Below are 26,068 nucleotides of genomic sequence, written 5' to 3'. Positions count from 1 at the left end.
GTGGATTCACAAGCACAGCAGGAGGGATGTTCAGAGCTTTAACAATTTTCTACTGCAAATATTTTCTGAAAGAAAAATTCAACTGAACCTATGAAAGCGTTATGCTTTATGTGTCGGGCCCACAGCCACCACCAAAAGCCTGAAGTGTGTCTCCGGTTGGAACTCTTTGATCGCACCGTGCGGGGATCCATACGGATCCATAGAGAACAGGTCTTCCTCTCTTTCAGTCCATCACGAATAAATGAAACACCCACATTGTCCATTTTCAGTATGTTTGTTATTACTTTTATTAATTATTATCATCGTCATCATCATCGTCAACATTATTCTTCAAGTTTAGCTGTGGAACAAACTTTTTCTTGGCTGTCAAAATATGTTGAATTATCATTTTTGCATGAAATGAAACCTAAAAACAACGTACGGAAAGGTTTCAGAATAAAATACAACATGAGAAAGAAAATAACCTAAAAAACAAAAAACAAAATTCTATCAAAGCCATTCAACTGAATAGGAGACAAAATGCTACTAAAATATATTGGTTAAATGTACATAGTTGATGTGTGTGCATGCATGTGTGTCTGACCAATAACAAACTGGCCTTTAGCTCCCTTGTCTCCCATGATTAATACTGTACATCCCAAAATGTACACTCAAGCCGTACCACTGCCGGTGTGTGTGTGTGTGTGTGTGTGTGTGTGAATGTGTCTGTGTGAGTGTGTCTGTATGTGTTGTCCCTTCCTTGGCAATAAGAACATAATAAATGGAGTGCAAGCAACAGCATAATTCTCTATAACACATTCTGAGAAAGACAAAAATTAAAACACTTGTAAAGCCAGCCCCCCCCCCACACACACACTCAATGTAAACTCTGATGTGAAATGCCATCAAACCTAAAACATAAACCTCATTATTGAAGGAAAACACGGCATATGTGTCCCGCAGTACCTCATTCATCACCAAGCTGCTCGTGCCCATTTTAAAACACAAACGACGGCTGAAATCTTCTCCCTATCAACATTAATAACTATTTATGTTTTACATAAACGGCATCCTTACTTGACCCATGGGAGACGTTAACGTTAAACTGGCAGATACACAAAAAGAAGATATTTGGACAGTAAAGGGTTCTGCAGAGCACCAACTATATGAAAAGAGTGCATGAACAGTTCTTTCTTCTTTTTTCTTAAATATCGTGGCTGTGTTCTTTTTACTTCCAAGTTCGGTGACAGGATTTTCTTTCGAAAGCCTAACGACTGAAACATTTTGGCATCAGAATTTGTCTCCAGCCCGCTGAGAAATCAAGATGTTCACCCAGATTTAACAAAACAACAACCTAGTTCATCCAGTTTCTTTTTCACATCTTTGTCCTACTTTTCCTAGAAGTCCCCTGAAAACCGTTACCAACGGGACTCACATTTGTATCAAATGTATCAAATGTGAGTCCCGTTGGCAAACAAATGAACCTAAATCTAAAAAAAAAAAAGAATCCACACTTTGCTTCGAGCAAGTGTTGGAAATTTCACTGCTGGTGACAATTTCCTCCAACAAAGCCGAGGCCCATTCAAGTGGGAGTGAAATGCAACAAAGTAAACATAAGCACAAAGGTTGTCAGTTGTGGGGACCGAGTTGCCTTCAGGACTCCTAACTCCCACCAGCAGAGCACGTTAATCAAGAGAAGGGATGCAGGACAGCGGAAGAATACACAGAAGAGTCGGAGTAACAGGTGGATAGAAACAAAGAGAGATGGAGATGGAGAGGTGATGCTGAAGGAGGTAAAGAGACCACAGAAGAGTGGCTGAATGGATACATAAACCTATTTGTATGAGCTACTCTGTTCATCCACCTTCTCATATCTTCTTCAAAGGCACCCATCTATCCATCTCAGCACGTATCCCTCAGTCCTTCCTTTGTTCTGTCTTTTAAGAAAGCACTTGCTACATTTTAAAATGTAAACGTATTTCATTATGCTATAGCAGCCCCTTAGGAGATCACCATAATACAAAAAAATAATAATAAACAAAACTCAACACATTGGCACAAGATATTTCCTATAATGAAGACCATTTGAATTGTTTACATAATGCTTTTTGAATTGGTTTTGTCAGTGTGTTATGGACAGTGGAGCCATGCACGGTAAAAGGTGTCAAATCCAGACTCAAACCTTCACCTTCAGCATGATATGGGCCTTCTGGTCACATGACTGCATGCCATCATTCATCTCCATGTAAACCAAATACACAGTACAGACCGACTTCTTGGCTTCTTTGTCTTTCATACAAAAGTTACAGAGTTTCCGTTTGTCTCCACGTTTCCACAGAGTCATGAACATACATACAACAATTGGAGATAGTTAACTAGTGATCGATAGCAACCGACTTCATTTTTTTTTTAAAGCTCACGTGGGTCTTCTCGTGGGCTGGAAATGCCAAGTGTGAACAGGTATTTGACCAACAGACAGCGAGGCTGAAATCAAGCATTATAATGGATGACTGACATCTTGGTGCATGGAAATTAAATACAGCAGTCTGTTTGACCAACTTCTGCCGACTCATTACATAACTTTCCGACACAGACAGTTATACTTATTAGAAAAACTGTACAAGTTACCAGGCACTAGGCGGAACATTTCTCATTCATTTTGGATAGGCATAGAAAAATATCTTGTTCTCATTCTTTCCTCCTTCTTGTCTTTTATTTTCTTTCGGCCTTTTATTACTTCCTTCAAAAGGAGTCTCGTGGTGATTTTGTATATATATATGTTTTTTTGCAACTAAGGCAGCAAGGCAGAAGAAGTGATTCTCTCTTTATAAAAATAAACAAAATGGCCGCCGCGTTGCTCCGTTCCGAAGAAAAGGGGGACGTTCAAAGACCTGACAGTCGAAAAATAAACGAGGAGAAGGGAATCAGGCGGGTCTTTTCTTTTAACTAAGAAGATTTTAGAAGCCAAACGTCGGTAATGAATGGGAGAGAAGGGGGACGAGTTAGTTGAAGCAACATGATCATTTCCCTTCAGTAAATTATACAACTCAACTTTACAATGTCGTCTCGTGTTTGTTCCGTATCATTTAGGTCTAAAGTTTAACAGTTTCCATCCATAGAAAAGGCAACGTATTTAATAAGACGCTAACATGCTACATAGAGGTAACCTACCGAACTCTCAGATATACAAGATAGGCTGAGTAAAACACTGTAGGCGAGGAGCTCTGTAGACTCAATACAGAGCACAAGTTCATACAGTCAACGCAAATAATTGATCCTTTCGAGAACATTAAGATTTGATGTCCCGAAGTTCATAAGTCTCTCGATTAAACCATGTGAAGACATACAGAAAGAAATACTAAGACCATTTTGACCTATAACACATAATGAACACAATAAGAACATATACAAGAGAACGTTATGTAACATGCTAAAACCGCTAGGCCACTGAACATGTAAAAATGATGTGTCACATGCTATCAAACGGGCGGGTTGGTGTGCAACACTTGTGACCCCTGAGGACAGAAATATCGAGCGCACGCCTTCATAATGTTTAAATCATCCTTTGTTCCTTACACACAAACACTATTACACAAATGCACACATACACCCAACCCCCGTCTTCTGCTGTACCATTTCTGTTAGACGGCCGTGAACAATGTAACAAGTCTCCACAAGAACACAAACAACAAATAGCTAAAAAAGAAACAAAACACAAATACACTAATCCTTATAGTACCATTTCCTGCACACAAAAAAAAAGCATTATTTGCCTTTACAAAATTACATATATAGGAAAAAGGTGTAGCAAATTGCATGTTTTGTACTATAACATCATAATCATTATTATTACCATTATCATCATTATAAATGTTAAGCAGGTTAATAGATGAATGTTCTGTTAGGCAGGCAGCCAGGCACGTAGCTAGTATCATGGCACGGAGGAAGGTAGAAAATAATATCACTTGGTTTGATCCAAATGGATGAAGAGAACACTTCGGTCCGGAATTACTCCGGTCTTACCAGTTGAAACTGGTTTTAAGCAGTTCAAAAAGTCTCGGTCAAATCAAACCCAACCAGTCTCCCAGTTTGGGCCACTTTGCAGCACGGGGGGGTGGGGGAGGAGGGGGGATTTTTTTGCCAGTTTTAGAAACAAGAGGGCACGAGTGATGGAAACCAACTGATCCTTTTGTACCAAGGTAACACCAGGTTTAAACTGGTTTAACTCTGACCAGTTTCCAAGAGTCAAAATAAGTTTTGGTTTCGAAACCATCTGCACAGCGTGTGAAACAGTCAACAACAATACGCTCTGGACCAGAACAAAGGAGTTCTCACCAGATCAGATCTGACTAAACGGTCTGAATGATGCATCAGACTAGTTGGCACCAGCTCCGGGATCAGTTTAGCGTGCTGCATAACAGATCAGCTCAGGTAAAGTGTTTTGCTTCTCGCATTGTTTATTCATTATTTTTTTTTGCTCTGCTGTATGATGGCTGTGCAAGTGCTGAGCTCCTCAAACTCATCCTAAATGAGAGCAGTCCAACTGTCAGTCGCGCTTCCTCTTCTCCGGAAAGCGCATGAAGTGGCTGTTTGTTGACGGTGATTTCAGCTGCATGCCCGGACTCCGTCGTTGAAGACTTGCCACAGAGCTGTCACGTGGCCGTCACTCAACGCAGGATTCGGGGGCTATTTCTCCCAACTGTCCCTGCAGCAGTTGAGCGGGATCCTACAATGATTTTTGACCATTTGACAGCCGAGTGCTTCCAGCATAAGGATGTGTTCCATTTAGTGCCCACTGTGACATGAGCTAGCCCCCAGGAACGTGGAGGCTGACAGCTTATTCATTCAATAAAACACGTTCTTAAAGGTTTGTGTGAGTCAAAGGCATCCGATTATTAATTACTCTCTGTGTTCTCATCTACGTTTTCAGATTCAGCAACAGTCGTTTCCTCCGTGGGCTTGGTGATGACATCATCACTATCTGACACCATTTCCTCTTCCAACGCCTGCTTTGTGATGTCATGGCCCTCTCCTCCTACCTCCTTTTCAACTTCTGTTTCAATGTCAGCGGCCTCATTGCCTGTAGTGACTTCTGCTTGGTTGTCGTGACAAACTCCGACAACATCGTTGCTTTCATCTGTGATCTCGCTATCATCGCCTTCATCGTTTTCCTCCGGCGCCACGATTTCTTGCTCCGACATCACGGTGGCGTCCTGAGTGAGGCCATCTTGCTCGTGGCCCCTCTTGTGTGGCGTTTTGTCCGAGTACCTGTGCAAGCCTCTCTGTATGTGTGTGGTGAAATCATAGCGATCCACACACACGTGGAGGCAAAAACTGCACTGGTATGGTCCCTGGTCGCCGTGACAACTCATGTGCAGGGCATACATGACCTCGTCGAGGAAGTAGATCCCACAGTGGATGCAGCGGTTGGTCAGGTCGTCCTGCGTGGCCACTTCCACCATTGCGCGAGTCGATGGGACACTTGGCCGACGTTTTGTCAAATTATCCTTTTCTTCCCTTCCCATCTCCTCTTTTGAGCTTCCTCCTTCATCTATGCTCTCCTCGTCCTCCTCTTTCTCTCCTTTCCAGTTCTCTCTCAACCTTTCAGCTAGTGGTGACTCTTGCCTTCTCCTCTCCGCACCATTTGTAGACATGTGTGCATTTACAGCGCTGGTATCTCTTTGTCTTATTGCGAGATCCAAAGGAGCATCATTTTCTAATGATGGCGATGACGTTTGGGAGTGAAGAGGAGGAGGAGGATAGTGAGGAGGGGCTGGAGGTGGGGGAAGAGGAGAGTAGGGAGAGGCGCAGTAAGGCACCGTGTAGCTTTGCTGATGATGCGGTCCTGGAGCCACCATTGCACCAAGGTAAAGAGCGTTATTTCCGAGGCCAACGGGGCTACTGAGATTACTGATGCTGCCAGGAACCCCAGAGGCGGCTGCCATCTTATACTTGGTCCAGAATCTGAGCCAATCCGACTCAGGGGTCAAATCGGGCGAGAGGGTTAATGGTAAGGGTAAGGAGAAAAGAGGGTACTGGTACTTTTCAATGGGTGATCCAGGAGGCGAATAACTAGACGGTTTGGATGGACGCATGTACTTTTCAATCGGACTGCCTCTTTCTGACCCCCCTCCTCCTTTTCCTCCCTCTCCTTTTGATATAATCCCTCCCTCAGCAACGCCCCCATTGCCTTCAGCTACCAATGAGGAGGGGGGATGTGAGGGGAGGAGCAGGGGAGGCATTCGTCGATGGATCTCCAATGTTTGATTGGCGAGAAAGGCTTGAGTGGATCGGGGTGAGCGCGAGCGCGGTGAAGGCTGCTGGCTTTTGATTGTTGCAAAACTTCTGTCCGACTCCTCCCCATTCACACGCTCCTCGCTGGTGATGCGTTGTTGTTTGGGGGCGGGGGTCTCAGATGACAGCGAATCAGGGTTGATGCGTTTTCGGGTCCGGCGTCGGATAATCTGTTCACCGTTGTTCTGCTTGATGATGTTTAGAGGTCTGGGTGTCTACAAGAGAGGAAAACAACGAATAATGTAAGATAAAAAGATGTTCCTGTTTGTAGGGTACTGATCTGACATGACTGATGTCAAACATACATAGCCAAGCATTATTTGATTGTGATGGAATTATAACATTCAAACTTATGACCAATAAACATCCCAGTTAAACGTAAAGTAATTTGATATTTGGTGAAATATACAAACACATTAATGCTAAGGAAGCTGGACTGACCAAGATCGACAACTGCAGCTATTGTTCTTCTAACAACGAAGGCAAGGTGGTCCGACTAAAACAGTCACTCAGTGAAGCTTCCGATGGTAGATCAAAGTTTTGAAGTTTTGTAAAGTCTCAATTCATATGGACTCGATCTCGGTGTAATTAACTGTGACATGATAATAAAAGACGAACATGCCTAGCAATCCTGAGGACTGTGTTTGTTTGCCCTGACCACTAGGGGGAGCGCTTACATCTGATGTAAATGGAGTTTGCCCTGCAGACTCAACTTTTACTTGACGGATCCTAATTATTGAAGTATACAGTATTTCTACTGTTTGATTGAAAAGGCAACAGTTAAGCTGAATTCCAGAAGATAACAACAACAACACAGTTTATGAAACTTATTTGATTTCCCATTTGAATTAACAAAGTACTTATAAAGATATACGCAAGATGATGAGACTTTCTACAACAAAATCCAAACAATCTAAAACATTTCCTGATAAATTAGCTAAAGTAAATTAAAGTCTACGCTTCAACTCAAAAAGTGATGACTTGCTAGCCTTTCACTATTGAAGAACCGGCTTGTTTTAGGCTCCCTCTCTAAATACACATTATAAATAGTAATAAGTGAGATTAATACAAAAACTAAATTAGGGAGCTTTTTTTCTATGTCGATGCTGGGAGTGATTTATTGTGTGAATGTATTCATGGTTATCTGTGCACCTTTACGGATAGCCCTATATCTGTGACTGACAGTGTGTCTCTCAAGGTAAGTGTGTAGAAGCACGCTATATATGTGCCGAGTCATCATCCGTCATTGTAGAGCTGCTACTGAAAGTATTTAAGGAGAAATGGGTCACAGCATCAATCCAGGATGTCCTGCTGCACGTGTAACATAAAAAATGATTACCTCATTTGTTTTGACAATCAACAGTTTTCATGGCCAAACTAGGTCAACATAAATCCTCAGGAGGGACAGCGCTTGGTTTCAATGATCAATTAATACACACGCAATCCAGACAGCTGCCTCCACATAGCAGCCACACTGGTAATAATCTCTGTTGTTAATCAGAGAGAAGATGTTAGACACCTGGATCATTACAATAAACAGGAGTCCATCACGGAGGAGGCTGACAGCCTCAACAGTGGAAACAATGTCAGTCACATCACTGACATTTTTCCTATTCTTTATGGCGCTCTGGTTTTGTGTTTCTAGTTGCAGAGGAGTGCGTAGAAGAAGAGCTAAAGACAGGAGCAAAAGGGAGACCGAAGCAAAGGAGGTGAGATGAATGAGAAGGGGGAACGAGGTGGGGAACAGAGGGGGAAGAGGTGGAGGGAGGGGACATGAAGGAACGAGGAAAAAGAAGGAGAGAAGGACTGGAGCGAAAACCAACTAATGTAACATTTTATTTAAACAGTGCGTTATTCATGTATTTGTTAAATGCATACGGTATAGTTTGCAATGGAGTTGTACATAAGAAGCATTTGATGCTCATCAATTATCGCATTGCTGCTTCTACAATCTTGTGAGGCGCCCTAACAAACACACACACTTTGGAGTTACTGTTCTCTACTTTGAAATCTCATCTGCATTTTCTCCTGATCTGTCTCCCTCCTTCTATGGCTCTTTACACTCTCCCTTTCATTATCTCCACCCTCACTCTTTACCTTAATCTTCTCCTCTTTCTTTGTCTTCCTCCCTTTTCTTCCTCTCCTCTTCCTCCCTCCCTTTATGTCTACCTTTTTCTCTCTCCGTATTCATAACTCTCACTTCCCCACTCTCACTCTGAAGTGTTTTACTAGCTGCTATCCTCTCTAATAATGTGTGTAGAGCATATAAAACCTTTATTATAGGATATAAAATACGACTGTCGTGAAGATGCAGAGGGGGCTGGGACGTGATTGGAGCAGCAGATGAGATGAACGGGTTGACACAAGGACATCTGCAGGGGCAGGAAGGAGTAAACCGCCGTGGCTTGACATCCTGTGAAAGGTCTTTAAAGCTCCATCCCATAATTGCAGCTTAGATCTCTGGGTTGTAACAGGGTCAACCCACTGATGCATTTACTAACACTGTGATTTATTACACTGAAACATTTTCACTTTGAAATGTTACAAGCTGAGCTTAAACAGCCAACATGAATCTGGCATATATATATATATATATATATATATATATATATATATATATATATATGAAACACGCCTTCAGAGCGTCAGTGTGTACACATATATACACATATATATATATGTGTATATATGTGTACACACTGACGCTCTGAAGGCGTGTTTCACACAGGTAATATTTATAAACCCTTGCCTTAAATAGCTGTATTGAAGTGCGAACTTCTCTTTTACTTACAAACATATGAGGTGAGAAATATATATTCAACTAAATTATGGGCCGGGTCTTTATCTCATCTGTAATTCATGCAGTTTAATTAGATTTGAGAATTTCATGGACTTTCCTCGGGCTTAGATGGTAAAATTGATTCATTCTGTCAACTTTCTCACTCCATGGAGCTGGCTCCCAGTGACCACTGAAATGGTTTGTAACTCCCAGCTTCCACAATATTAGGTTTTCACAGCGGGATTCACAGAATGTATGCAAGGACTTGACTGCAGTGTGCACCCTTTAATTTGCGTAGTGTGCTAATCGGTCAGACAGGAGGAATGATAATTAGTGGTCAAAGTGACCCCGTGGATTTATCAAAACACAGCACAGTCTATAAAATAGTCTGACGCACTGGGTTCCCGATCCAGTACAACCGTTATGAGTGTATGTCGGTCTCCTATGTGTGTGTAGGAGTGTGTGTGTAGGAGCTCAGCATAACAAGTTAACTTTTGTGTGATGATACACCAGAGTCTCGGCTCACTTCTAGGGATTGCTTTCTGTCCCTCTATATTTATTTGTTTTGGAAATGTATAGCTCCCTTCTTGTGTCTCTTCTAATTGGTTTGGGGGAATCACTAATACACAGCAACTTCCTCCTGTACCACTTCTGCACTCACAGGTCTACAGTTTGCTTAATATGCTCTGCAGTGAAATGCACAGCCGGTGCAGCTACAGCATCAATTTGCATGCGCACGACTTACCGAATGTAGTTTTTGGTATAAACCACACGCGTTGCAGACGTAGCCTCCATTAGAGTTCTTCCTCCACAAAGACGTCTTGGTGGTCAGACAGTTTGCACAGAAGACCCCGCTGCCTCTGCGTCGCTACGGATGGAGAAAGACGGACAACATTAGAAAGCAAAGAAAGAAATAAAGACCGCTAAAGAAACTTAGAAAGCCAGAAAAGTCATAAAGCGAAAAGAGAAGGAGGGGAGGTGGGGGTGGGGGGCTGAAAACGCTGACTTCAGTCTTGATACCTTTTTAATATTCACACCACTGACGTAAGGTCAGCAGAGAGAGAGGAAACAGATTGGCTTGGTGGCAGAGAGATGATGTGCTCTCATTTATCATGCCTAATGGGAAATCCTATTGAGACCATTGTTCTGCTCTACACCGATTCCCTCTGCATGGAACAAGGTTAATAAAAACAACAAAATATACTTCAATGGAAAGAAAATGATGTAGTTGCGTTGAATACCTTGTGTGGGTGTTAAGTATGTGGCTAATCAAGTACCACTCGACAAAGACGTTCACCTTGAAGATTGTTTAAGCATATATCTGAACTGCAGGACACACGCACACCCGCACGCACACGCACACACACACACACACACACACACACACACACCTGCAGTGGTGCATGAAAAAGTAGTGTGTGCAAGGAAGAAGGGAGGGGTGAAAAGGCCAATTGTCGTGGCAACGTGCTCCATCACAGTAATGAGCCAATCACAACGTTTCTCCATCCCATTAAGTCTCTGGCCCCATTCACCACCTTTATGACCCGGAGAAGACAGCATACCTCATCTTTCTCCTCCATGACTCTGTTTGTCTCCCTGTCGGCCTGTCTATCCCACCAGTTTTTGCTCTTTAATTATGAAAAAAAGCATTGTTGCTGATCCAATCTTCAATTCCTCATTTCCTCGAAATTATAGTTTAGTTTTAGTACTGATTTGAATAGCAGTGGAAAAGAAAACATGTTGTGGTTGTGACGTCCGCATTGATACTCTCTCGATGGTTGTTCTAGTGAACGGCCGCGTACTGTACTATGGGTACAAATCCGCCTCCTGCCTGCGTGTCTGCCATATTTCCCCCTCTCTCTGTCTTGTATTGTCTCTTTTATCCCAATCTGTTTCTCCGTCTCTCTTCCTCCATCGTGGACTTTACATCCACTGGGACCTTCTCCTTTCAGCGCTGGTTTCTTGTTGTTTTTATGTTCATGACAGTGCCAAGAGATTTTCCTTGGGCTCAGCGCACCCAGTGCTATAAAAGTTGAAAACATTTCAACTTTTCACAAAAGTGCGCCGCACTTCAATCAATCAGGCGGGTCTGTAGTCTCAGAGCTACAGATGGAGCCACGACCAGCACTTCCATTGAGCATCTGTTTCAGGCTGCCAGCTAAAAGCAAAAGAGCCCAGTGGACACAGCACTGTTCAGTTTAGTGTTTCGCAATCTGATGTACTGCAAGGATCACAGCACAATTAACCAATTTACATTCATCTGGGAACGCACGCACGTACAGCCTGAGCAATATACATTTAATAAAGAGATACTCAGTATGGCAACTGTGGACATTAGCAAATGCTAATCGTATGTTGTGGTGTAGAAGAATTCACGCAACTTCTAAATGTAATAAGCAAAGTCAAATATAATATTTATTTAAAGCTGCGTTTGCACGAGGAAGTTAAAGTGAAGGATTTCTCAAAAAATAATGAACATTAAAATAAGAAACTGATCAAACATCTGTACAAGACAGTGTGAAAAGTTTAGAGGTCAAATTCTACTGGCAATGAAAAGTGGTTTAATAGCTCCTCTTTTTTCCCCCTTGCTACAATTTGAGCTCATAAAGAGACATTTACGATGATATCCTTCATACTGTCTGGAATTGAGCTACAACATCAAACTTTTAGATTGTATTAAGATTTTATATAAAAGGAACACCGTAGATGTGTTTATTCATACTCTGAGTCTCTCAGTCTCAACATGTGTACAATAGAGCATCCTGTTTACAATAATGCTGTTTGTAATAAACACCTTAGCTAATATTAGAGTCTTTATGGTACTCTAATACATCTGACATCAGAACACTTACATCCTCTGCTGTGTGTGTGTGTGTTCCTGCCTGCCTATGTGTGTAGTGTATGCCGCACACAACATACGGTCACCACATGTAGAGAGACAGAGCCAGGTGATTGATTGATGTACGTTTCCTGTGTCTGTGCGTGCGTGTGTGTGTGTCTAGTGTTGCAAGCCAAACAGTGCATCTGTCATCAGAATTCAGTTTCCCTCCGAGCACCCAAATCACTCACATATGGCCCCACAGCTGCCCCTCATCGCCACACACACACACACACACACACACACACACACACACACACGCACACGCACACGCACACACACACACACACAACAAATAGTTGCTCCACCTGGCTAATGAAAGCATGCAAGATTTAGATTACGGGCTGCTATCGAAGAAGAGTGTGTGTGTGTGTGTGCGCGCGCGCATGCGTGTTGGGTGTATCTTGGCTCCCCCAAAACCATGGTATAAGGATAGCAAAGTGTGTGTGCATCTGTGTGTTGGTAGGAGAGCGAGGTTCAAGTGTCAATTACACAGGAAAGTACAGAAATAGCCCCCCCACCCACCACCTTCCTAAACGCACACAAGCACACACACACACACACACACACACACACACACACACACACACACACACACACACACACACACACACACACACACACACAAACACACACACACACTAAATCTGGCTCATGATTTTTAACTTCCCTTTCAATCATCAGCTAGTTGGCTTGACATGTGTGGAAATGTGCAAGTTCACACGCACACACTCGGCTTTGTACATCCAGACTTTACGTGGGTTTGCTGTAAGTGGGAGTACATCTTTTGGTGGCTTCAAAACTATGCATGTGTGCTGCTGGGTGTATTGGTGTATATCGACAATGTGTGTGTGTGTGTGTAAGTGCTTGTTCTTTCTGATGGATTACTGATACCTAGCCTCTCCCACTCACCTCAGCCTACAAAGGAGGGCTGCAGGTAATTAGACCTTAGGGACTTAATGACATCTATTTATCTGCGGCCTATGATACCGTTCAATTAGCACCACCAACAACGCCCTCTGACACACACACGCGGAGGCACACACACAAACAAAAATGCATTCATTAATCAGGAAATTAAAGAATTTATCAACTTCCTCCTAATCTAGCCCACAAACTAACTTTAAACTTGATGTTGAGATACAAAGTGAGGCTTCTTAAGTAGGAAGTGCATTTGAGCATCCAATGTAAACAAGGCTGTACTATCCCCAGGCCAGATGTCCAGAAACAGTGGGTGTGCATCAACATACAACACTGACAAGTTGACAATATTGGCAGATTTCTTTGTCCAACAATGCTCATGAAAAGGCTGCAGACAATAAGACTACAATATACTCAGTGGCAGGCTGCACATTAAACAGCATTTATTGATTTAATAACTTTCACAATCAGCTGTAATGCACAAACTGCTTTAACAGAGAGCCCTTTTTCCCTTGTGGCAGTAGATTTCATGCAAGAACGCATAAAAGAGGCTCCACAACCCGACTGTTGTTTTTTTTGGGGGGATAAAATATGCACTTTGGGAAAATAGGCTACATTTTACATTACACATTTGTACTCCTCCCTTCCGTGTCTGAACATCTTGAAGACTCTTTGTTTTGAGACTTTTATGGGTTCACAATGCTACGCCAACTTTCCATGAAATGGGTCAAAGTGATTGCTATCTTTTAAATTCAAACAGAAGTCATGAGCTGTTTCTCAGTGACTTTTTCGTGACTCATAAAAAGCACTAATAAATTATAACTTCATTCTGGAGAATCAGATTTTTATTCAACATCAAAACAGATGGTCTAACCACACGGTGGCTGAACCCTTCGGCTGTGTCTTTGAGTCCACTCAGAGTCTCCTGAAGCCATAAATGTACAGATGTTGTACAAACTGTTTACACTACATGGTCTTTCAGATCTTAATGGAGGAGCTGCCCGAAGCAGATAAGCGTTCACTGGTTTAGGTTCTGTATAAAGAGTCCCTCGCATTTACTTTAGCTTCCATCTGCAACCAATGTGCGGTGGCATCTTCAAACTGCAGTGGTGGAATAGCTTCACTTAAAATAATCTGGCTCGGCAGGCTGGTGGCCGACACGAGAGCAGCCATGTTTAAAAAAAATGCTTCATATGCATTTTTAAAATAACTTAATCTTTTATCTCACAGCGTATTCAAATAGGTTGTTGTTGTTGTTGTTGTTGTTGAGGATATACCAAGCAAGACGGCATTTCCCAGTAATGCTTGCTGATCTCACAAGTGGAAGTCCCATTGTTGGAATTCGTATGCCGGGAGAAGTCGGGTCACATTTTTATAAGGATGCACTCAGTTTGCAACAAAACACGCAGATTTTTCATTTTGCACAGTGTGTGGTGCACTGAACTTACATCAAAGTGTCAAGGTGCCGTTAACCTTGGCGTTATGTGGAGAGAGATGCGCAGAGTAATAACTAGAGAGAGAGAGAACGTGAGAAAGAGCATAACGAAATAGATCCGAGGCGGCCTGCGGTCTAAAATTAATTAAAAAAGAAGGCTTTCGTAACAAAGTATTTCAAATTGAAATTACATTTAATTCACTTAAAGAGTAAGTCAGCCATGCTTTAAACGCACACACACACAGAGAGACACACACTTACATTGATCGACGCACTGCCTTGCATTAAATCAGCGATTATTTAATCACGCTAGAAGACTAGCTGGAGGAATTAACTAAATTCCATACAGCCAAATCCAATATCCTATACAGTGGATCAGCCACTCGCTCTCCCTCTAATGCGCACACACGCACGCACGCACGCACGCACGCACGCACGCACGCACGCACGCACATATAAAAAAGAAGAGGAAATAGACCCTGTGCACAGAGATGGTGTCAGCTAAAGATTCACCAATGTAATCATACCAACACACACGCACACACACTCATACACTGAGGAGCATCTGGAACAAATCTAACAGAGACCCCCCTTATAGGTGCTACCACCCATCAAATATGTGTGTGTGTGTGTGCACGTGTGTGTAGGTCTATGTATGTGTTACGCATATGGCTGCAGAAGTCCATCTGTGTGGTTTACTCTCAGACTACTGTGTGCATTTAAATTGCCTCTAATAGAATAAATTGGGTTTGAGTGGAAAGGATTCTGCATTTATTCTGCTAGTTTATTCTTATTCAACAGAGTAACACAAAAAAAACGAACTAATTAACAGATTATTAAAATAATAATAAGCCTGAATACAACAAGGTTTGAGTAGCAGAGGTACAAATGGCACTGAAACAGGTGAGAACTGTTAAAGTCAACATGGAGGACAAAGATTCACTACAGACAATCTGTGATTTGGGGGAAAAAATATAATAACAACTGAATGTCTGCTTTACTTAATGGCATAATGGACGCAGCCCAACTGCGACGTGTAACAGAGGCTGTATTTCCTGTTGATTATCTAATCAGATGACATTATCAGTGAGGTGGGGAGAAACTAATTCAGCAGCAAAAAAATGGCCTGCCGGTAACTCTGGAAAGGGGTGCGACCAAAGGAATCCACAGACATTTAAAAAAGGATCACGATAACATAATAGGCTGTGGTGTGGTTCTTCCCTCTCAACGGAAATTAAACTTAACCCTGTCAACACTCCCACAAATGAACTCCTATTTTGAAGTGGCTCCTATTAACCTTTAAGTCGTAGTCCAGCACACACTATCAGCCAATCATACTGAAACAGAACGGCAGCGTTTAGAGTCGCACCACCACGAGTCAAGTTCTGACGCAGTATATTAACACAATATACCAAATGTATGTATTTACTACATCAAACACATTAGAAAAAAAACCCACGTAAGACACTTGGCTGGAATCCGTTGCTGGATTGAAAATGGCCCGTCTGTGTCCTAACACAGCACCTCCTGCCCGATCACACCGAGCATGACCTTCAGCTCAGCGTGCGACTGGCCCTCCACACGCAGCTCTCCTCTAACAGGCTGCTCCGGCAGCATTCACGCTCCCAGCACAGCGCTACCACTGCAGCACATTCAGCAGAACCCCCCCCCCAACCCCCCTCCTCTTTAGAGGCCGCGCGATGACAGAACTTCAAGAAAATCAAACCCCCCCGCAACCTCAGTGTTGTAACGGGACCGCTCAGACAACCGAGGCTAGCGGTTGGGAGCGATCGCGAGCGAGGCTCGCCAGATAAAATCCTTCCTGAGGCAATAGCTGCACACAGAGTGAGCGGCAGCAGAGGAGCTGGAAGATTCTTGTCCTGCGTTAAGATGCTGGATTTGTAGTCATCCGCTGCAACAGCACTGCCGAGCGTATTACTCCGCATAAATAAACGCATAGACGATGACGACGCTGCCGGGTTTGAGGCCAGGACCCTCGAAGGTTTACTTTAAACAGCTGCAGCTCTGGGTACAGTACCAAAGAGGGTCAGGGTAAACGTAAATGATGGTTCTTATTAACACATGTCATCTCGCTATATGAGAGCATGAATAACTCATAAATCACCCAATGGGGCAGGCTACATCCTCACAAACCCTTCTGCCAACATAATCATGTGTAACGACTCCTGCCTTTGGCCTCTAGGTTGATGGTATAAGCACGAGGAAAGTGATGATTGCCTGTCATTGATCGGTATCGATGGCCGAGGAGACGCCGGTAATGATGACGATGGTAATTTGCGTTATGCTGCCGGCCTGTAACTCTGTATCAGCACCTTGTGTTTGGTGACTGCCCGTTGCTAAGCCTCTTAGTCTTTCATGTTCAAGTTGCTTCTCATAGCTGCTGCAGAACCAATTGCCAACTGGGACAAACTAAAATTTAAATTTAAACTTGATAAGTGCGTTATGTAATGGGATGTGATAACAGCAATGAGAATATTGCAAGTATACAGATGCAACTGCTCCATAAATATAAAAAGTAGCGATAGTCTCTATCTGGATAAGGGAGCCCAAGATACCGCGAGCCACATCCTTTGTTACCAATAAGCTACTACCACACACACACACACCTATTTCACTCCGTGCAATAGTGAAATAGGTGTTAGCTTTCCCAACAGCCATGTCATTTTGGATGCCTGTGTGCATGTGTGTGTGTGACAAAGAGTGACAAAAGAGACAAGAGTGTCAGCTGAGCGTCTAAAGATGACATCACTGTGACATGCACGCACACACACACACCTCTACTTGGCACAACAGGAGAGTGAGGTCAATGTCTTACCCCTTCTCTCTCCCCCTCTCTCTCACACTCACACACACACACACACACACACACACACACACACACAGTGTGTGGCCCATTTCGCTCCTTTCAACCTCCTTTCATTCTCTCAGCCTTTCACTCAGCTATCACTCCTTTCCGGCCCTTCTTCCTCCCTCTTCCATGGTCTTTTCAACCCTCTGTGTTCAGTGCATACAGTCGTTGCTACCTTTTGTTGCTTTGGACCTATGGAGAGTCTCTTTCTGTGCAGGAAAAGTGCACAACTTTGTGCACTAAGACTGGGACGCACTTATGTAAAATCGTTTTTCATTGATCCGATTTTGATAAACGATTGACTTTACAAATGTTTGTTCTGGGTAAAAGATGACGACCAGTGAACTGTGAGAAAGATAGAGACAGAGAGAGACAGAGAGAGACAGAGAGATATACAGAGAGATAGAGAGAGAGAGAGACAGAGAGAAAAGCACACTAACAAACAGAGACAAAAGGAAACCGTTTCACGTTGATCTAATTTTGATAAACGGCCTCAATGCATGCATACTTAAAATGTGTGTGTGTGTGCGTGTTATTCTGTGCTGGTGCGTGTGCTGTAATGCTGTTTTCTATGTGTGTGCAAACACAAAGCCATGTAACTGGATACGAGTGGTAGAGAGCACTGATATCCAGTTACATGGCTTTGTGTTTATCAAGCAGCTGATTCTATAAAGCTGAAACTTATCATTTTGATAAGATAGCTAAAGATAGACAGTGTGTGTTTTCTTCTCGCTGTAATAGACGTTTTCTGGATTCAACCTTGGACTCTCCTTGTGCAGTAATAGAGCATGCACCACACTGAGGGGAAACAGAGGGTGAACACTAGAGAAGTTCATACATTGGACCTGAAGCAGACGCGAGACTTCTTTTGTATCGATACGGTTTGTGAACACTTTGTGAAAAAGGATATCAAACTGCAAGAACACTTTTAAAAAATATATATATATTTCTGTCTGGAAAGCAGTGACCAGCAAAGCAACATGTTCTGACATGTGTGTTTGTGTGTGAAAGGGAACATATACGAGTGAGAGGGGCCATGAGTATGTGTGTGTCTTTGTGGGAAGGCCCTGCAGGTTGTGGGAAGGCCCTGCAGGTTGCCACACGCACGCACACACACACACACACACACACACACACACACACACACACACACACACACACACACACACACACACACACACACACACACACACACACACACACACACACACACACACACACACACACACACACACAGAGAAGTCTCAACTCACCCTACTGCCCAAAGGGAGAGGGGGGAGGGGGGAGACATACAAAGAGTAAGGGGGGGAGAGGGAGTTATTATAATGTGCATCCTTAATACCTGTAGTCTTATCCACTGGTATTAGGGTCTTATTAACGGTCTTAGACTCTATTTTATTGTTTTTCTGAGAATAGTTCAGTGGGCTGATTCCCACACAAGACAGACCCACATGACCCCTTCAGGTGCTGTTGAAATCCACAGTGCCAGAACAGCGAGTCCACCAGCTTACCTAAAACACTAAACTGTACCATTTAATTAGGGAAACAGATGTCCTTTTAATGGGAATTCGTGAATGGTGGAGGTCTTTACAACTGTTTCCTCACTAAGTCGGGACGTATCTTCAACTTAAGTTGATGCATATTCACCTGAAAGATACATATTTCATCCTAATGCTCATCTATCAATGAACAGTTACAACTCCAATATCAAGTCACTGCTCTGAATCAAAACAAAGGAGGAAGTTTAGGTGTCTGTTTTCTTGTAGTAAAACTTCTGACCAAGGGCTACACATTTCAAGCTCATATGTCACAGCCACAGCAATATTTACCAAGAGGATGTTTGCAAAAGAGTTGTTGTGCTGTTAGAGCCACAGCTCTGAGGCTGCGAGGGTTGTCATTAAAAATTAAAATCACAGTCCCTCTTGTGATCCTGTAATAACAAGATAATGACTGAGGTTTATGTGAATACATATGGTATATTTAATACAACAATGTATAAATGTTTGGCTAATGGCCTGAGGACTTCCCATATGAATTATAGCCAATTCGGCATTTTCCATTTCTTGAATGTTTAATTCAAATAACACAAAGTATTTGTCAGAGAACTCACTAATGACCAGTTTTTTTTTTTGCTGTGCATGCAGAGGTGTTTGATCACTTATGTTTGATTGAGCATAATTATCAGAAAGACCCTCCATTCTCTTTGTTTTGGCAGTTGTGATTTGATCATTATTATAGTTGAACCGCTGAACTATGGTGCTAATGTAATGATCGCCAGTGTCATCTGGGAAACAGACCTGAGCTCAACGACGTGCACATTCATAAGTAAGACAATAAACCTTGCATGCTGTAAGTTGACCTGACAGGCAATAAACTGCGGTCGGCAGGAAGTTTAAACCAAAATCAGAAAGGACACAAACATGCACGAACACATTTCTCTCTGTTAACACCGACGTGAAAACAACCTGTTGCCTAAATTCCATTTTGGATTTATGGTAACAGCTGTGTCGCTAAATGTTTGCTGTTGTTCTTTGATCCAAACAAGGTAAGGATGTGCGCCGAGCGGCGATGCATCTTAATTGCCAAACGACCTTGGACAGGAACGATTTCCCTCCTCGGGGAGAGGAAGAAGAAGAAGAGTGAGAAAGAGTGACGGAAAGATGACCAAGAAAAGGAGGAAAGAGAAGTGAGAAAGCCAAACTGCATAATAGATGGCACTTTAGAGTATTGCACCTCAAAATGACCTCACACATACCACACACTTGGCGCCCCCCACACACACACACACACACACACACCAAATGTATCTCTCCAATTAGCCCTAGTCGGTATGAGTTGGGAGGTGAGAAGAGGAGGGGAGGAGAGTAAAGGGAAAGAATGGTGAACCTACAAGTACAGAAGGGAATTTCCAACATAACTGCCATTTGTTATATTTAAAATTCCACAGGGGTCCTAAAAGAAGCTCTTCTTGATAGCTTTTAATGTATGTCTCAACAAAGCAGAGTGAAATATTAACTGCACTTTTACATTCACAAACCACTTTATCTGCCCGTCACCCAATTTGTCGACCTATCCACCTACCCAGCAACCTGCTGTCGGTTTATCTGTGTGCTGTCAATACAAGTAGTGTATTAGAGAGCGAGAGAGAGATAGAGAGAGAGAAAGAGAGAGATAGAGACAGAGAGAGAGAGAGAGATGGTTGAAGGGTCTTTGGTGAAGTTGCAGATTGGCCTCAGTCAGATGGTAAATTGCGTATTTTCTCCTCATGTAAGTAAGCATGTGCATGTGTGTGTGTGAACCTGTGTGTTCCTGTTACTGTCAGAGGTCATGGTACTGGGAAACGAGCAACACTGAGTGGGCAGGAGATGTCAATGTAAACACACACACACACACACACACACACACACAAACAGTCTTGCACACATACATGCACATAAACGTTCAAACAAATATCCCTGAAAACAAACCAGTTGCACCTCTTGTCTACTTTGTTAATAATAGTGTTCAGTCATTAAATCGAGAACACAACACTTTAATTTTGTATCTAATGGTGTAAAATAGCAACACTGCTCCAAAGCCCAGTGAGCCGTTCGGCATCTTCAAAGTGCACCATGAAATTGAAGGCAAAAGGACACATGATAAGGCTAGCCAGCTCATTAAGGCCCACTCATCAAAATGCAGAGGCCACACTGGACGCCGAGCAAAACAAATGAACAACGCTTCCGCAGCATAATAAGAGCAAAAACAAGCTACGGCTTTAAATGCAAGTGTGTCGAAATGAGTTGAATCTTAAACGATGATGAATATCCTCAGAGAGGTTATGGCAATATTTTTAAACTGATAGGAGCATGATGGAAACAAACAACATCTTCAATTCAGACATCTTCCTCACTCCCTCTGTCTGTCTCTGTCCTTCTGTCTGTCTGTCTGTCTGTCTGTCCTGTCTGTCTGTCTGTCTGTCCTTCTGTCTGTATGTCTGTCTGTCCTTCTGTCTGTCTGTCTGTCTGTACTTGTGTCTGTCTGTCTGTCTGTCTGTCTGTCGACTCCATCTCCATGTACCCACAGATTCTCACTCAGTACTGTGTGCAAGTTATAAAAGGGTGCCTGAAATTAATACAATGCTGTGACCTTTAACCACCATTGCTGTGCGACAGACAGCGCTGTAGCATTTCTTTATGCAAGTCTCAATATGACTGCGCACGACCGCCAGCGAAACCTTCAGAACATTGCAGTGCTGTTGACTGTGCGCTGACATTGGGCCTGAGCAGTGTCAATGATGGGAAAAGTCAGTTTGTTGAGAAGAGGCTGCTTTGTATGATCCACCAGGTTTAAGTGTGAGTGTGTGTGCATATTTCAGAGTTTACTATGTATTTTAATGCAATCACCGAGTGTAGTTCTGCGCCGCTTTGTGTGCACTTGGTCTTTGACACCACTGAGGCTCCAGCGATGCTAAGTGGCGCGGCCCGGGGCCCATTTCACATTTTACACCTTGACAGGCCCTCAGGGTGGAGTTAGAGCTTAACACATCAATATGTCCCCCCCCCCCCCCACACACACACACACACACACACACGCACACAAACACACCACATTTATGCAGTGTTCATGCCCACGCTCTAGCTGTCAAGAGATAGATCAGCTGCCCTCCAAGGAGTGTGAGCGTGTGTGTAATCAATGTCTCATCTTTGTTCCATTTGCTCCAGACAGCTCCATGTATGATAACCCTCATGTTATCAGAGATAATAAATAAATGGTCGCTTGGGGAATATCACCAGTTTTCCCAATTGTGCTTCCCACAGTCCCTGCATCCACTGAGAGAACAGGATGAACACCGAGCGGTGTCATATCTCGCTTCAAAGGCCTTAATTGGACATTACAAGAAGTGTCTTATCACACACAGCCAAACGGTCAGATCCATCAACAGGTTTTAAAAACCCGGCCTAGAATCTCGCTCTCCTCTGACACCTCCATAGGCAGTCATATACTTGTTTTTTTTTGTTTTTTTTTGCGTGACTTACATAATTGCTAGTATGATAGTGATCATTATTTAAGTCAATATGCTGGTTTGATCTCAAGCACCAAGAAACACTCTGACTGCTCAAAAAGGGTAAGAAGAAAAAAGGGAGCAAAATGTATTCAATTAAAAAGAACCTCAGCCAAGGCCAGTCTGCCCCAAAATGAAATGGGTTCTTCCTTGGCTACACACTTCCACCATGTTTCATAAAAATCGGGCCTGTAGTTTTTTTTTTGCCGTAATCCTGCTGACAAAAAAAAGAAAGACAAAAAAAAAAAAAACATAATCTCCTTGGCGGAGGGTAAAAATCCTTGTAATAGAAAACAGCAGACTTTTTCATTTTTGGTGAGAAATGTAACTGGGTCACTCAAGGACAAGGAATCTCAATTCTTCTCTCCGTCTATCTCTTCCTCTCTACCACCCCTGCAGAAAGCAATCTGCTTGAGAGAGAAACAGAAAGAGAGAACAAGAGGGAAACTGAGAAAGAGAAACAGGGAAAGAGAGTGAACAAATTACTGCTAGTGAACAAGATTTGGTGCTAACAGCTTGGTATTACACACACACACACACACACACACACACACACACACACACCATCAACATTCATCCGGATACAGCCCGAAGGCTGACTTATTCTCCTCACACTGTGACACTCTTCATAATGAGACACACACACACACACACAAACACACACGCTTGTACAATCGCTAAAGACACCTTCAGCTGGCAAATACCAAGACCTTCAAAAGTGATAGTTAGCACCAAGTAATTATTGAGAGAAAGAAAGAAGACGGGAGAGAGGGATGTGTGAGGAAGAGGGCGATCGAGAGGGAGACGCAGAGAAGTGCAGACGTTTCTGGCCCGAGTCTTATTTATTTATTTTTCTCCTTTCATTATTTCATCTCCGGCTCTATCGTTTCTCTCATCTCGTCACAGCGAGAAAACAAATGAAAACAATAGAGACACTTCAGGTTGGAGAGGGGTGAACAGAAGGGAGAGGAGGAGAGACGCTGATCATTTACAACAGCAGCTGCGTCTCGGAAGTACAGCATAGACAGACGAGGCAATCTCAAATGTAATGACACCCCAAAAACGTGGCTTTTTTACTGCAGTTGAAATCCAATGCACTTGGGCTGTGTGTTCATTGGCATCAGTCCCCTGAATGGACAGACTGCATCAGTAAAAAAAAAAGAAGAAAAAAAAGGTTGAGGGCTGAAGAAGACACCGCTTTCATCGAGCACCACCCGAGTTCTTCTCGCTTTCTCTCTGCACACACGGCGTGTGCACTTGAGCAAACATGGGATATCGGTTTTATTTATTCGTACAGGACGCCAGAGCTCGCTGCTCCCTCTGGTGGTTCAAAACGCAGAGCCCCGTGCTCCCCGACTTAAACGTGCGTCGTATAATTAAAGTGGCTCTCACTGATTAGCTCTGCCTGTACATTGTCCACAACTGTTTGTTGCAACTGTATGTGACGTCATCATTCTTCTCAAACTCCAGCCTTCGAGGCGACAAACCTAAACTGGGATGAAGTGCCTCCGTTTACGATGATGTCACCAGTGGACGCACGTATTTGTGGGGTTACGTTCAGTGCGAGGCTTTCCATTTCCACCTGCAGGTATCAAATGATTACCAGTGAGCGGAGTCGGGCAAAAAGAAAAACTACGAAATAAAACCACGTTGAGGTTATGATTAGTCACCGCGAACGGAACACGAAAGGCTTCGTCTGAATGCGGGAGGAGATCAGCAGGCGTCACGTAAAGATGCAGGAAAGCACATTTACCTTTACCTAATCCATCTTGTTGCATTAAGTTTGTGTCCAGTAAGCCCGAGCGAGGACCAATCAGCTTCCTGGGAGGAGCTCCTTGCAGATGCGGGTGTGGTTCAGGCGACGGTTCATTTCGAACAACAATGGCGGCTCCTGACAAGGTTAGCGTAGATGCAGAAACAGCGTGAGTTGCAGCTAAAGCGTGAAGAATAAAGAGCGGTTTGATTTGACAGATGACTCATCCAATCACTTGCCAAGTATATATATATATATATATATATATATATATATATATATATATATATATATACACTTTAAAAGTGCCCGTCTTTTTCCAGACGGTTTCCAAGGCTTCTCAAGTGGTTCTGTGTAACAAACCATCAGGCGGGTCAGTTTGGAAAACAAGACGCTCGGTATGAATTTAGCATCACTTAGGTGTCATTTTTTAAATCACTTTTTTATAGAAAAACGTCCGATTCTAACTGTTCTGAACACCGCTAATTTCCTCTTGGCAGCTGCTGAGCTTCTTGCTAGCTGCATGGCTATAAATGACTCGCCACTGTCACTCCGTCACATCTCACTCACAGAATTGGAAAGTTAAAGATCACTTGTTCCTTGCAGATAGTGTCCACAACAACCAGACAACTATTCTTTTGAAGAGTTGAATCGTATAAACTCACTATAGCAGGTGGAATCAACAGTCGCCCATCGAGCATGGAGCTATATATTGTTACACAACTTACTTTTAAGTTATAGTTGAATTTAGGGCTCTTGATGTTCAAAAACGGTCCTCTTTCAAATCATGTTTTTGATATAAAAATGGTTAATTGCTCAGCCCTTTTTGGCACCTCCTGTGCCTCCCCTCTCTGACAAAGCCATGATAGAAAAGACGATTTACAACTTTTGATTCCAAATCCCTGCCAGTTATCTTAAATCTACCAACACAGATGAGCAAATAGAGCAAGAGCTGGACACCCCGGACACAGATGGAGTAAAGAGCCTGTGAATATATAACGGAGCCAATTGCGCCGCAGAAAACTCACTTGTGTTTGATCATGCAGTTTGTCCGTGTGTAAAGTGTGAGTTGGAGTGTGTGTCCAACCAGTCCGCTCTCTATACACACACACACACACACACACACACACACACAACAGTGTTTTGACAATAACTCTGAGTTTTACAGCCCACTGTAGCTCCACATCTGGATAACATCAGGAAACATAGGCATAGATAAAGAAACACACACACACACACACACACAGTAAGGGAGAAGTACCGAGATGATGTTGAAGAAAAGAAGTGGCCAAAAGAGAGCACAAACTCAAATGCTGCCAAGAAAAAGGCAAACATCTCTCTCTCTCTCTCTCTTCCATTTTATCCATCCTTATATCTTTATCCTCTTCATTCTCTCTCTCTCTCTCACCTCCCTCCCTCCTTCTGTTCTCTGTCTCTTCTCTAATCCTATACGACAGAGACATAGAACACAAATCTCTCCTGGCAGAGGAAGTACTGCGTGTTTCTACAGAGAGAGCAAGAGAGAGAGAGAGAGAGAGAGAGAGAGAGAGAGAGAGAGAGAGGGGAAAAGAGAGAGACGGAGATTGACTGTTGAACACCAGTTGAAGTGATTTATGAGGTTGGAATCTGTGCTGGAACATATGTAGACACTCCTCGTCTTTCGTTAGTTCTTTCTAGCGCACACACACACACACGCACACACACACACACACACACACGTGCGCACACACACAGATTACACTCTTGCCAAAGTGAGTGTGTCAAGCAAGATTCAGGTTGTTAGTCGGTGTACAGTAGACAGCTACACATCGAGCAGTCACACACTGCGTCCTCTGTAAGCTACAGCCATTCCATATGAAGTGTACGACACACACACACACACACACACAGAGTATACTGGCAAGCTAAGGCAGAAACCTTCAGCTCCTCTGGGGAACCATATTTCTAAAACAGTTGCATTAACATCCCAAAAAATCGGTACTAAAAGAGCATCCAGCCCAAAATGATCTTAATGAGAAAAATCCACCAGGACAAAAAGCACCACAGTCTTTCTCTAACAATCGCTTTTTTAACTGACCTCTACTTTGATCATCACTGTGTTTTTGATAAATAAACT

The 26,068-nt window shown here is 43.0% G+C and overlaps 1 protein-coding gene across 9 annotated transcripts in view; it reads right to left on the bottom strand.

The window, feature by feature from the left end:
* Positions 1-289: 289 nt before the first annotated feature.
* trps1 (trichorhinophalangeal syndrome I) overlaps positions 290-26,068 on the bottom strand; it is a 98,580-nt gene continuing 72,801 nt past the window's right edge. For all 9 annotated transcript variants that reach the window (XM_034544688.1, XM_034544695.1, XM_034544689.1 and 6 more), the window contains 2 exons: positions 9,798-9,920; positions 290-6,488 (listed from right to left, as the gene is read on the bottom strand). In XM_034544688.1, coding sequence (XP_034400579.1) covers positions 4,875-6,488; positions 9,798-9,920 — 1,737 coding nt within the window. In that variant the 3' untranslated portion in view covers positions 290-4,874. The remainder of the gene's footprint in view (positions 6,489-9,797; positions 9,921-26,068) is intronic.

Source organism: Cyclopterus lumpus, chromosome 11, assembly GCF_009769545.1.
Source record: "Cyclopterus lumpus isolate fCycLum1 chromosome 11, fCycLum1.pri, whole genome shotgun sequence".
Classification (NCBI taxonomy): Eukaryota; Metazoa; Chordata; class Actinopteri; order Perciformes; family Cyclopteridae; genus Cyclopterus; species Cyclopterus lumpus.
The sequence above is the reverse complement of the archived record's forward strand: the minus strand, read 5'-3'. Positions and strand labels throughout refer to the sequence as shown.